Raw genomic sequence first — 14,739 nt, 5'->3', positions numbered from 1 at the left:
ATTTGGGTTAACAACTTCCTGGACATTTTTCTTCGCTGACTTCCAAATAGGTAATTAAATCTATTCTTGTAAAACTAAACATTATAATCTTTTATTTACTCTTCCAAGAAATGCTTGCCCTGATGTATCTAAAACTTAACACATTTGTTTTCCAACGTAAAACAGTAGTTTCTAGATATCCAAAAATGGCTAGCCTCGTTTGTTTACAAATGCCACTATGGTGGTATTGTTGCTCATCAACACCGCCGAGTGACCGGTTAAAAGTGTTGGAGCACAAGAAGAGCTGCTTGAAGCTCCAATATGTTGATATAGTATTGACAATTTTGTTCAAACCATTATCCTAATGCCATATGTTGATGGAGGTGTGCTCCCCAACCTTCCTTTGATGCACTCATGAATAACATGAGCTCTGGTGGCAACATCAGAAGAGGAGAGCCCCTTAAAAGGTTTTTCTCTTCCAGCCACCACCCTAAGTCATGTCTGAACTCTTCCCCTAATGGAACCAATGAAAGAGGGGCATCAAGATTTTTACACCATTGGTGATGATGACCATTTTGGAAGAAACATTTCAGGGAGACTAGATGTCAAAGTAACTTCTGCCACATGTGATTTGGCAGATGGAACTGCAAAGGAAGGGGAATGCTGCCACTAATAGGTGTGCTGCCCTATCCTGAGATGAGAAGGTTTTCCTGAGGACCGTTTTTATATCCATTTGGAGGTAGAAGAATTTTTGCTTTGACACTAAAATAGACTTCTCCCGATTCATCCATAGATCATGACAACGAAGGTTAGCATTTATATCGGAACAAACTATCCCAAGCAAAAGTAAGATACGATCCACCAACCGTATGGAGCATTGATGAGTATATCCATTCTCATTACTAACGAAGATAAAAGCAATATGATGCATGCAGATGTCTACCCTCACCTACTTCCCACTAACTACAATATCTACCTTGCTAATAATTCAACAGTCGTTCCAGCTCTGCTGAAGACACACTCATATCTAAAGGATGAAAGGCTTAAATTGTACCCACTTAGAACAAACAAGGATTTATAGCAAAGACATTCTTCCTGAAAGTCATAGAAATTTTATCATTTTAGTGATTTACATAAAAATACCACTACTAATTAATGGACTTGGAAGAGTAAAACTGAAACACCTGGGCTGGTATTTTTTAACTCTCAAATGGATTAAAAAAATTATTAGACATTGTGCATTCAACTTTGAATGAACTTCTCCTTACCTGATCACGGGCTCTATCACCAACCACCACCAACAGACTTCTGTGACCTTTAATAACTCCATTTTCTATGAGGACGCGCACCCGATTATCAATCTTGCGCTTCATGTTTTACACCTCTTTTCCAGCCACAAAGTTTCTGAGGAAAAAAAATTATCATGAAAGTAGTTTAGAGGAAAAACAATCTTAAAATCACAATTTTAAAGTAAATTTGATTTTTCCTAATTCATGTCCTTTAATATATTATTATCATTATTATTAATAGTATTTCTATCATTATCCTTATTACTAACTAAGCCGCAATCCTAGTTGGAAAAGCATAAAAAGGGAAAATAGCCAAGTGAGGAAAGGAAATAAACAAAATAAAGGAGAAGTAATAAACAATTAAAATAAATATTTTAAGAACAGTAATAACACTAAAATAGAAATTTTATACGTAAACTATAAAAACTTCTAAAAAAAAAAACAAGAGGAAGAGAAATGACATAGAATAGTGTGCCCAAGTGTACCTTCAAGCAAAAGACCGTTTAATGAGGCTGGCATTGATGATGACTGATGGAAATAGCAAAGAGGGTGAATGTAATGTGTCGGGACAGGGTAAGTTAAGCATACAACAATCTAAGGGGGAGGAGGGTTTGCAGTGGAGTGTGGATCCCACGTAGATAAGGATATGACTCATAGGTTAGGTTAGGTGGTGTTCTTGTGTATGTTTCTCTGGTAAAATGTTATTTTTATTAATAAAATAAATTTTTGAATATACTTACCCGGTGATCATATAAGCTGCAACTCTGTTGCTCGACAGAAAAACCTACGGTCAAAATACGCCAGCGATCGCTATGCAGGTGTGGGTGTACATCAACAGCGCCATCTGTCGAGCAGGTACTTAGTACTCCAAGTAAACAAAGAACCAATTTTCTCCTCGGTCCACTGGGTCTCTATTGGGGAGGAAGGGAGGGTCCTTTAATATATGATCACCGGGTAAGTATATTCAAAAATTTATTTTATTAATAAAAATAACATTTTTCAATATTAAACTTAGCCGGTGATCATATAAGCTGAATCACACCCCGGTTGGGTGGGTAGAGACCAGCATTACATGTTTACATTATTATGAGCTAAGTATTTTGTATTTCATTTTAGCAGTTATTCAAAATAACAAACATAAAATAAATAAGTACCTGGTAAGGAAGTCGACTTGAACAATTACTCTGCCTTTTTAAGTACGTCTTCCTTACGGAGCCTCGCGATCCTCTTAGGATGCTGAGCGACCCCTAGGATCTGAAGTATCAAGGGTTGCAACCCATACAACAGGACCTCATCAAAACCTCTAATCTAGGCGCTTCTCAAGAAATGACTTTGACCACCCGCCAAATCAAGTAGGATGCGAAAGGCTTCTTAGCCTTCCGGACAACCCAAAAACAATAATAAAACATTTCAAGAGAAAGATTAAAAAGGTTATGGAATTAGGGAATTGTAGTGGTTGAGCCCTCACCCACTACTGCACTCGTTGCTACGAATGGTCCCAGAGTGTAGCAGTTCTCGTAAAGAGACAGGACATTCTTAAGATAAAAAGACGCGAACACTGATTTGCTTTTCCAATAGGTTGCGTCGATTATACTTTGCAGAGATCTATTTTGTTTAAAGGCCACGGAAGTTGCGACAGCTCTAACTTCGTGTGTCCTTACCTTCAGCAAAGCTTGGTCTTCCTCATTCAGATGGGAATGAGCTTCTCGTATTAACAGTCTGATAAAATAGGATAAAGCATTCTTTGACATAGGCAAAGATGGATTCTTAACTGAACACCATAAAGCTTCAGACGGGCCTCGTAAAGGTTTTTAAATAGAACTTAAGAGCTCTTACAGGACATAAGACTCTTTCTAGTTCATTTCCAACCATACGATAAGTTTGGAATATCGAACGATATTGGTCAAGGCCGAGAAGGCAGCTCGTGTTTGGCTAGAAAACCAAGTTGTAGAACATGTAGCCGTTTCGGATGAGAATCCGATGTTCTTGCTGAAGGCATGAATCTCACTGACTCTTTTAGCTGTGGCTAAGCATATCAGGAAAAGAGTCTTTAAGGTGAGATCTTTCAGGGAGGCTGATTGTAGCGGTTCGAACCTGTCTGACATAAGGAATCTTAGTACCATGTCTAAATTCCAACCAGGTGTAACCAAACGACGCTCCTTCGTGGTCTCAAAAGACTTAAGGAGGTCCTGTAGATCTTTATTGTTGGAAAGATCTAAGCCTCTGTGACGGAAGACTGATGCCAACATGCTTCTGTAACCCTTGATAGTGGGAGCTGAAAGAGATCGTTCTTTCCTCAGATATAAGAGAAAGTCAGCTATTTGAGTTACAGAGGTACTGGTCGAGGATACGGATACTGACTTGCACCAGTTTCGGAAGATTTCCCACTTCGATTGGTAGACTCTAAGGGTGGATGTTCTCCTTGCTCTAGCAATCGCTCTGGCTGCCTCCTTCGAAAAGCCTCTAGCTCTCGAGAGTCTTTCGATAGTCTGAAGGCAGTCAGACGAAGAGCGTGGAGGCCTTGGTGTACCTTCTTTACGCGTGGCTGACGTAGAAGGTCCACCCTTAGGGGAAGTGTTCTGGGAACGTCTACTAGCCATCGAAGTACCTCGGTGAGCCATTCTCTCGTGGGCCAGAGGGAAGCAACTAGCGTCAACCTTGTCCCTTTGTGAGAGGCGAACTTCTGCAGTACCTTGTTGACAATCTTGAACGGAGGGAATGCATATACTGTAGATCTAGATGTGACCAATCTAGTAGAAAGGCATCTATATGAACTGCTGCTGGGTCCGGGATTGGTGAGCAAAATATTGGGAGCCTCTTGGTCATCGAGGTTGCGAAGAGATCTATGGTTGGCTGGCCCCAGGTGGCCCAAAGTCTCTTGCATACATCCTTGTGGAGGGTCCATTCTGTTGGAATTATTTGTCCCTTCCGACTGAGACAATCTGCCATGACATTCAAGTTGCCTTGGATGAGCCTCGTTACTAGTGATATGTCTAGACCTTTTGACCAGGTGAGGAGGTCCCTTGCGATCTCGTACAATGTCAGAGAGTAGGTCCCTCCTTGCTTGGAGATGTACGCCAAAGCCGTGGTGTTGTCCGAGTTCACCTCCACCACTTTGCCTTGAAGGAGAGACCTGAAGCTTTTCCAGGTCAGACGTACTGCCAGTAGCTCCTTGCAGTTGAAATGCATTGTCCTTTGACTCGAGTTCCATAATCCCGAGCATTCCCTACCGTCTAATGTCGCACCCCATCCTACGTCCGATGCGTCCGAGAAGAAAACGTGGTTGGGAGTCTGAACAGTCAGGGGAAGACCCTCTCTAAGGTTGATATAGTCCTTTCACCAAGTCAGACAAGACTTTATCTTTCCGGAAACCGGGATCGAGACCGCTTCTAGCGTCTTGTCCTTTTTCCAGTGAAAAGCTAGATGGTATAGAAGAGGACGGAGGTGTAGTCTTCCTAGTGACACAAATTGATCCACGGATGACAGTGTCCCTACCAGACTCATCCACAGCCTGACTGGGCAGCGTTCCTTCTTCAGCATCTTCTGGATGGATAGCAGGGCTGGGGGCTGATCGTCTTGTTCAGCAACGTCCTCATCAGAGGGTTCCTCATCCGAGACTGATGAGGAAACGGCAACGGAGTGGGCAACGTCTGACTCGCTGAATCCGGTCGCACTGGTGGATGCGTGACGGAGCCGGACGCAATATCATGGCACTGCTGCACAGTCTGTGAACTGTCAACAACCATGGGTGCGCGAGGAAGTACAGCGTCAACCCAAAACTGTCTAGACTGTCTGGGTTGTGCAGTCAACACCCTACCGGGTTGCTGAGGTTGACGCACTGCGTCACAACAAGTCACCTCTGCTGGTTGTTGAACGTCCTGAACGTCAACAACCACCTCCGAGCGTCGCTTAACGTCAACGTGCGACTGGCAACCCACACTGGGTCGCATCGGTGGAGGAACCACCTCAACTGGCAGACGCGAGTAGGTTACCTCAGCGTCAACAGGGCGCACAACCGACCGGTTGGAAGGTTGTTGGCCAGGAGGAGGAACCACCTCAACTGGCAGACGCGAGTAGGTTACCTCAGCGTCAACAGGGCGCACAACCAACCGGTTGGAAGGTTGTTGGCCAGAAGGTTCTTCTCCGCATTTAAGTCCTCTATCAAGGACGCAAGCTTGGACTGCATGTCTTGCAGCAAAGCCCATTTAGGGTCTACGGGAGCAGGTGTGGCAACAGACGGGGTTAGCGACTGAGGCGGAACCATTTACCATCCCTGAAAGCCTTGTTATGTGTGACATAATAGTACAGCAAAACTTCAAAGGCTCGACAAAAGTTGAGAAGTTGACCTGTAAACAACTTGGAGCGTCTCCTGGCTAGGCGCCAGGGCGAGTCTACCAGAATTGAGAAGTCTATCTGGGCAGAGGCATGAACTCCCAAGCCGAGAACTTCTCTCGTGTCCTATCAGACTCTCGCTCTATAAGCCAGTTTAAAAGAAGGGAAATCAAAGGCTGTATCCCTAAAACTCCTCCTGGTGCAAAAACCAGTCGCCTAGCCAACGTAACGCTCTCTAGGAGAGCGAGAGAGCACTAGCTTAAAAACAACGGCTTCGAAGTAGCTAGGCCTAATGTAAGTTCTGACGTTTAGGCGAACGAGGAGCAGCAGTTACAAGATCCGGACGAAGATCCTTAAAAAATCATCATGATTTAATTAAAGTCCATAGGAGGCTAAGCAGCTTAAGGCTCCTCTCCAAATGACAGAGTCCTCAAGGGAACATCAGTAGGAGGGAGAACAGCACTTTCTCATCTACAGGAACCTTGTCCGATAAAAGCTAGGTTATCTCAGTGAGTCTCTCACTGGTGCATTAGTAGCAGACCAGAAGGCAACGTCATGTAACTGCTTGCCAGTCTGTGAACTGTCAACAACTGAACTGTCAACCACAACAGGTGCGTGAGGACATACAGCACTGGTGCATTAGTAGCAGACCAGAAGGCAACGTCATGTAACTGCTTGACAGTCTGTGAACTGTCAACAACTGAACTGTCAACCACAACAGGTGCGTGAGGACATACAGTGTTCACTCGAGACTGCTTTGACTGTCTATACTGAGCAGTCAAAACAACTCTAGAATGCGGAGGTTGACGCACCGCGTCAAAACAAAACAACTTAGACTGTTGTTGTACCTCGCGAACGTCAACGGAAGGTTCCGTGCGTTACTGAACGTCAACATGCGGCTGGCAGGGTACACTGGAACGCATGGGTGGCGGGACTCTCTCAGCTGGAGTGCGGCAGAAGGTAGCCTCAGCGTCCACAGGACGCACAACCGTGTTGGTTGTAGGCTAGAGGTTGGTGCAGTGTCAACCTTCTCCGCACGAAAGTCCCGCATCAATGACGTTAACTGAGACTGCATGGTCTGCAGCAAAGACCACTTAGGGTCTACAGGAGCAGGTGCGGCAACAGACGGTGTGACTGCCTGATGCGGTACCGCTTTGCCTCTCTTAGGAGGTGAGCAGTCGTCGGAAGACTGCAGCGAGTCCGAACTGACCCAGTGGCTACAACTGGGCCGTTGGACTTGCGCGGAAGGGACCGACTTGCGCTTAATAAGCTGCGAGACCTTGGTCCATGGTTTCTTACGAGAAACCTCTTCCGCAGACGAGAAATAAATGGGCTCTCTCGTCTTTGTGTGGGTGGGGCGATCTTGGGTAGATACGCCCGAAACCACGGAGGGAAACGTCTGTTCGTTGATCAAGGCCTGACGAACCCATAAGTCGTTCGACATTACTTCTCCCCTGGGCTTGGGAGCTTGCAAGAGGTCCCGGACTAGGTGAACGACAGGCACGACCAGACGAACCCTCGGACGCAACACTGTAACACTTTGCGCATATCACTTTATCACTTCGATTTTCTGTTTTGCACTTATTTCACTGAAATCGAAACTTTTACTGATTTCTACCTGAAACACGCAATTCTACCCTTCATTAAAAGGTAGTAATTGTGAAATCAGTCGTATAATGCAGCTCATTAATACTAGCAAAAAACAGAAAACATATATAAAGATAAAAAATTCAGTGGCTGGGAAAGAGACTAAACACTAGTTCAAATAAACTACGTTTACAATCTCTCACCGCACATAGCCTGGGGACAAGAATAAAACCCTAGAAACGTTTTACCTTCTTCCCCGTACAGCGACTAGGGAGGAGAGTAACACGAGAACAACGTTACCCGCTTGAACGGAACGTTTTCTCTCCTCTCTCTCCCTCCGTCTCTATCTCTCTCTCTTGATTTCGCACCTAAGAGAAGAGCCCAATTATATATCGTCAAAAAAAAACATGTTATTTGACTAAAGGAAAAAACTGAAAGGTTTTCCAAATAAAAAGTTCCTTTAATTTAGAATTTAAAACATTTAAGCTAAGAAAGAATGAACGAAACGTCAGAATCGATTTACTCTTACTGCAAAGTGAAACCGTGATACACTCTCTCTCTATCGTAACGATAGAGCGCATGTTGAACGTCCTGAACGTCAACAACTGCGTAGTCTAAAAAACTAAACGTTAGTTCATCTTTGAAAACAGTACGAAGACTATCAAAGAAATTCTTTCATAAAACATTAAATTTAAAAAGTTTTAAATTCTTTAAAGGCTAAATACGATATAACGGGCTCAACGTTGATTAACTTCGGTTCCAAGTTAGGACCGCCTACTATCAGGAAAGGTCGCATATAAACAAAACATAAAAATTTATTTTATATGTTTATAATAAATGGAAAGTTAATCGAAGAGGCCTAATAAAGGCGGAGAGATATAAAATATATAGATCTATAACGTGTTAAGCAAAATTACTAAAAACCTAAACACACTTCCGTCTAAGGGAAGGGTCGGCCATTTAAAAGTGAAAGAGAGTCCATACTCTCTTTGTCACCATAATTAAATCTATCCAAAACGAGTTCAAGTTTTGAGATGAAGATAAAACCCCTGCATAGCGAAAGCTCAAAACTAGAATAGTGTACTTCACCAAATAGTTGTGAAAACAAATTCAGTTAGTAACAGCGTATTAGTAGGTCTTGCCGGTAGCCCGACAGAGAGAAAATTGGTTCTTTGTTTACTTGGAGTACTAAGTACCTGCTCGACAGATGGCGCTGTTGATGTACACCCCCACCTGCATAGCGATCGCTGGCGTATTTTGACCGTAGGTTTTTCTGTCGAGCAACAGAGTTGCAGCTTATATGATCACCGGCTAAGTTTAATATTGAAAAATGAGGTTTTCAATCATGTTAAAATAAAATTCATTTAAATATCATACAATTAAACTGGTACACAGTATATTTCGGTAAATTTTTACTATGACTTACCAGGGCCTAGGGGCCAGAAAATATGTTTTACCAGTAGATTTTGATGTGTTTTGCACGAATTTCACCTTCATTTTTGGCGGAAATCACCCGTTTTTATCCCACACCCCAAATGGTGTGTGACAAAAACTGTGTATTTTCGACAAATATGAAGGTGAAATTCCTGCAAAACACATCAAAATCTACTGGTAAAACATATTTTCTGGTGTTGGGGCATTGAATGATATTTGCAATAAATGAATAATTAATGTTCCAGCACCCCTCCCCCATACCCCTAACTAGGCCTACCGGGGGAGGGGGGGTAGGGGCCCCCAGCGACCCCCCCTTAAAGCCACAGTAATTTTCAGGGCACCACAGAACCTAACAAACCCACCTAACCTAACCTAGGGGCCCTGTACCCCTACCGGGGGGGGCTTCGCCCCCCCTGCGACCCCCCCTTAAGGCCACAGTAATTTTCAGGGCACCACAGAACCTAACAAACCCACCTAACCTAACCTAGGGGCCCTATACCCCTACCGGGGGGGGCTTCGCCCCCCCTGCGACCCCCCCTTTAACCAGGGGTAAATTTGAATATATATATTTTATTAAATCACTTCTTACCTTAAACGGAAGATGACGATGAAGATGTGGAAGGTTGTGGTTGACCCTCTTCTGAATCATCAAGTACTGGAATACGTTCAGATTTGGTACAATACCACACATGTCAATCCTCACGAAAATGTAAAGGCGAATCACATTTACCACACTGGACACTTAAAGGTAATACGGAATGCTCCCTTAGAAAACGATTCACTACTTCAGGAGTTCCATTATAATTCCCATGAAATCGGCCGATCACATCAAAATAGGAATAACGACATATTTCACACAACCGTACCGGAGGATCCATGACAGTAAAGTGACGTGATGAAAATATAGAAACCGGAACTTTTGAAAACCGAAAACAAACGACAATCACGGGTTTCTCCCATAATGAAATAGGGAAAAAAACAAAATGCTATCGTTTACAATGTTATATTGCACGAAAAACAGATCCTTGAAACAAGACTGAGAGACCAATGAATCGTCCAATAATAACCCTTGAAAAGAACCCAGTAGTATTTAGATTGGAGGAGCGACATTAGTGGGAGGAGCAAATGCGCATTCAAGCAAATATTGTCACATTGCGCAATGGGGAGGAGCCAAGTAAGATGAAAACAGATATACAAACTAACAAGAGCTACCTGTGGAGTCAACATGTCGAATGACTTGTCCATTTTTTAACAAATATTAAAAATAAGATATTGAATAACTCGTTAATTATGCATTTCCGCCGAAAAGTGCATAGAAGAAAAAGTGACTGAAATGTGTAGCTGATGTTGTTTGTAATGGCAAATATCGCCTATGGCCTGGTAAGTGCTTGTAAAATAATACCTATATTTCAAGATGCTTCGAAATATACTGATTACTATATCTGGCATAAAACCATAGCTTTTCAGTTATGGTAGGCGATCCCCCATACATCAAAACTATGGATTTCTGCCAGAATTGTAAAAAAAAAAACTTTCAAATCCCTTCTTTACTTTACTTTGAGGGCTGCTTATCTGGTCCTGTACAGCAGGGAAGCCCTACTTTCCACAGGACCTCCACAGTCGTTATGTGATGTTCATTCAGGAGCATTTAACATTTTACAATGCATATTGTTCGCTTACTGTTTGATCATCACTGTCAAAACACTAGCTGAATAAAAAAAAAATTCAGTTTCTATTGAAATCCCCAATATCCCCAATTATTCGAATGTCTCATGGAAGTCTATTGTATAATTACACCATATTCCCATTTATTAAAGTTAAAGATATCAAAACAGAAAAATTTACGGAAACTTTTCATATCAGCAGACATAGAAAATGAACACAAACTAATCTAAACTTCCCACACCTAACCTTAACCTACAAGCCTTGTCCTTGCCTACTTAACTACCAGGGAGGGGACGTCACCCTGCGACCAAACCCCGTTCCTTACAATGCCGTATTCATATCCGCCATCATCATACGTACAGGTGGCTGCTATCATACATACACACAAAATTTACCAGTTGTTCTATGTAATCTTTTCTGCCATTACTATTTACAAATATCAGCTTGGTCATTTGTTTTCTTTTTTTCTATCTTACTAAACTTTCACTTTACACTTTACTTTATATTTCTTTCTATGGTTGCGAGTACGGAATTGCTTGAATCTTAAGACCTATGGGCTACCGGTATATAGGGAGCGATTTTCAGGAATAAGATAAATTGCTAAAATAGTTTTTCAACTACAAGACATTCTTACATGTAAACCAAGACAGATTTCAATAAATACATGGAATATTTCGTCCTTATTTAACCTTACCATTCAGGGCAAAATATGACGTTTCCTTAGCAAACTTTTTAACTGCAGCAGAAGCATGCCTGGATAAAGACGCTAAAGAGTAGTAGTGAATATAATGAGGATATGTAACGGCTCACGTTTAGCTTGAAATTATGATCACCAATTATTATTATTATTATTATTATTATTATTATTATTATTATTATTAGTATTGTTGTTGTTGTTGTTGTTGTTGAAAAATAATTATGAGATGAGCAAAAGTAATTAAACAATAAATTCAAGTTCTGAGCTTATTATTGAGGGTCAACTCAACATAAAATATCTAGATAAATTAATGAAAGTATTAGACTAAAGTATTGAGAGATATATGCATAAGAAAAGCACCCTGCAGATTCACAACAGATTTAACCATTTACAATCTTAAGGAAGAATAAATCATTTGTGAAATTAGAACACACAAGGAGGAAGAAATGTCAAAATGGCGATATAGAATCAGAATCAAGTGAGGAGATAAATGAACTTAAATAAGAAATACTAAACAGACTCTAAACATTCATTGCAAAAAATGAAATGTAAACAGAAAACCCACGTGGAGTAGGCGTTCCACAGGTCATGAATGACAGAAATCAGGAATTCTGGATAGGTGTGGGACCAAAATAACTGGAATCAATCATTGGACTGGAGATAGAAATAAGGTAAATTGTCAAATTGAATTCAAATAGAAGAAAGGAGAGTAGAAATGACAATGTAGAGGATTTTGTAAAGGGTAATGGCAAAGGGATTATACAGGTGAAAGGGTGAATGTAGCCTACAGTAGTTCGTTTAGATAGATGTCTAAAACAAAATTATCATAAAAAAAAGGTAAGATCTTATATAGCATTCAAGATATATTACATTGAGGGCTGTTTTCGGTATTTTGGGCCTATCACACATAGGCCTACAACATCTGTTTGCTGTATAGTCGTATAGTGTTCAAAGTATCACAGTGACTGTTTGAGCCATAAAACTTGACATAACTTGCTTTTTTTTCCTTCAACAACTAACTCAGTTGCACTAGTAAGGGCCATCCATGCTAGATTGGTTTCCTATGGGCGATCAGACAAGTCTCTCACCATCACCTTATTCTCCAATTTGCAGTGGCCATCCTTTTGATGAGAAGCAACCAAACACCAGACATGAATAAGGATGTCTGAGTGAGGCCCTTTGTCCAGTAGTGGAATAGAAACGGCTGCATTTCTTGTAACACACACACACACACACACACACACACACATATATATATATATATATATATATATATATATATATATATATATATATATATATATATATATATATATATATATATATTGTAAGGACTGAGACAAGCGTCACCAAGATCAACTGATACTTTATTCAAATGTGCATGGGAGTATATTACAAGGTGCGGACGGAAAGGTAGGATGGCGCTGGCGCCAAATCATTTTGAATTGCCCGCCAAAATATATGTGTTTTCTTACACTTACAAATATACGAATTATGAGTTAACAGAAACATGTAATGAAATAATACATATGTCAAAATGTAGCTCTGATAGAGCGGAATACATATACATGGGAAACCACGGTGTGGCGAAAGGAGAATTCAAATAAATAAACAGTTTTTTTATTTTCTGGACGACGAAGGGAGCGGTGTCCTTACAAATACTCCCCCCCCCCCAAGACATCGGGCGGCGTAGAGGGCTGATGATCAATCTTTGTATCTTTTCAGGCGTCAGAGGGTTCCTCTTGTTTTTTACCGGAGGAGCGCGGCGGCGGTCGGCGTAAGGACCTCTTCCTCTTGTCGTCGTTTGATGATTTTTCTTTCGTTGGGCGCCTTGTTTTGAGGTGGAACTCTGGATCTGCCAGGTCCGGCGGAGGCGGTGTCGCTTCCTTCGAGAAACGCTGGTTTCACGCGGTCTATTGAGACCCAGTCCTCTTGACCATGGACGTCGAGAAGGAAGGCTTTCGTTGTCTTCTTAATTACCCGGTAGGGGCCTCAATAAGGTCTAGTTAGTGGTTGTTGATGAGCGTCGACACGGATGAAAACGTACCCGCAGTCATCCATGTTTTTTGGCTTGAAGTGCTTGGTTCTGTCCTGGTAAGTTTTGAGACATGGCCTGAACTTCCTGGCGATGTCCCTTAGGTGATCCAGCTGCGTGTCGTGGGTTGATGAGGGAAAGAATTCGCCAGGAACTGCGAGCGCCTCCCCGTAAACTTTTTCGGCGGGCGAAGGTTCACCGTCTGCGCAAGGGGCGGTGCGAAGGCCGAGGAGTAGCCAAGGAAGTCGTGATTTCCAGTCCCCGTCGGTGCAGCTCGCCATCAGGGACGCCTTGAGGGCGCGGTGAGTTCTTTCGACCATGCCGTTTGCCGCGGGGTTGTATGCCGTGGTGCTGTGGAGCGTCGTCCCCATCAGGTTCGCCAAAGTGAGCCATATTTCTGAGAGGAAAGCGGGGCCTCTGTCTGTTGTGATGTCGTCAGGAACGCCAAACCTGCTCACCCAGCTTGACAGGAGGGCTTCGGCGCATGCTTGAGTCGTAGCATCGGTCATCGGCGATGCCTCCTACCACCTCGTGGAGCGATCGATGATCGTAAGCAGGTAGCGAGCAGATCCAGAAGGGGGCAATGGTCCCACGACGTCGATGTGTATGTGACCGAAACGTCTTTTTGGCTGGGGAAAATCGCCTACCCCCGATTCGGTGTGACGGCTGACTTTGCTTGACTGGCAGTTGATGCATGACTTCGCCCATTCCCGGGCGTCCTTTTTTTATCCCTGGCCAGACGAACTTTTCAGACAGAAGGCGAGCGGTGGTGTGTCCTGAGGGGTGTGAAAGTCCACGGATGATATCGAATATTTTCCTTCTGCAGGAGGCTGGTATCCAGGGACGTGGGCGGCCCGTGCTGGTGTCGCAAAGAATAGTTACTCCTGCTGGTCCGAGGGGAATCGCACTTATCTTGAGCGTGGATAGCCCCGTCAGGTGATCCTGTTCTTCTCGGTCGGTGCGTTGTTCGGTTGCGAGATTGGCGTAGTCGATTCTCAGGTGGATTGCGTCAATTTCAATCCTTGAAAGGGCGTCCGCGACTGGGTTTTTCTTTCCTGGGACGTAACGTATGGTGCACTCGAATTCGGCGATTGATGCGAGATGACGTTGTTGTCAGGAGGACCATGCGTCCATCGATTTCGTGAAGGCGTGTACGAGGGGTTGATGGTCCGTCGCTATTGTAAAGGGAGTACCCTCCAAGATGTGCCTGAAGTGGCGGACGGCGAGGAGTTCCCTATCGAAGGTGCTGTATCTTGTTTCGGCGGGTTTCAATTTCTTGCTGAAGAATGCCAGCGGTCGAGGAAAACCATCGACGAGTTGCTCCAGCACAGCCCCACAGGCGACGTTGCTGGCGTCGGTCGTTAGTCGCAGGGGCGCGTTGTCGTCGAAATGAGCCAGGGTGGTGGCATTCGCGTGGGCATCCTTCGTCCGGGCGAATGCCTGTTGCTGGGGCAAACCCCACTCGAGTTTTTTTGCTTTTCCTTTCAGGACGTTGTCGAGGGGTGACAGGGTTTGTGCGATGTTGGGGATGAAGCGCCTGTAGTAATTGACCATCCCCAGGAACTCCTGAAGTTGGCGGATGGTCATAGGTATCGGGAACTTTCTGATGGCGTCGACCTTGGTTGTCATGGGTTTTACCCCGCACGAGGATACGCGGTGACCAAGGAAATCCACTCCTTCCGCACCGAACGTGCATTTGTCAAAACGTACGACCAGGCCGT

General features: G+C 43.4%; 1 protein-coding gene across 1 annotated transcript in view; it reads right to left on the bottom strand.

The window, feature by feature from the left end:
• The window catches only part of l(1)G0020 (RNA cytidine acetyltransferase l(1)G0020), a 129,278-nt gene extending 118,202 nt beyond the window's left edge, over positions 1-11,076 (bottom strand). Inside the window, exons 1-2 of the mRNA XM_068389930.1 lie at positions 10,981-11,076; positions 1,248-1,383 (exon numbers count right to left, since the gene is read on the bottom strand). Coding sequence (XP_068246031.1) covers positions 1,248-1,352 — 105 coding nt within the window. The 5' untranslated portion in view covers positions 1,353-1,383; positions 10,981-11,076. The remainder of the gene's footprint in view (positions 1-1,247; positions 1,384-10,980) is intronic.
• Positions 11,077-14,739: the final 3,663 nt, after the last annotated feature.

This window comes from Palaemon carinicauda, chromosome 16, assembly GCF_036898095.1.
Source record: "Palaemon carinicauda isolate YSFRI2023 chromosome 16, ASM3689809v2, whole genome shotgun sequence".
NCBI lineage: Eukaryota > Metazoa > Arthropoda > Malacostraca > Decapoda > Palaemonidae > Palaemon > Palaemon carinicauda.
This window is presented reverse-complemented; position numbering and strand designations above follow the sequence as displayed.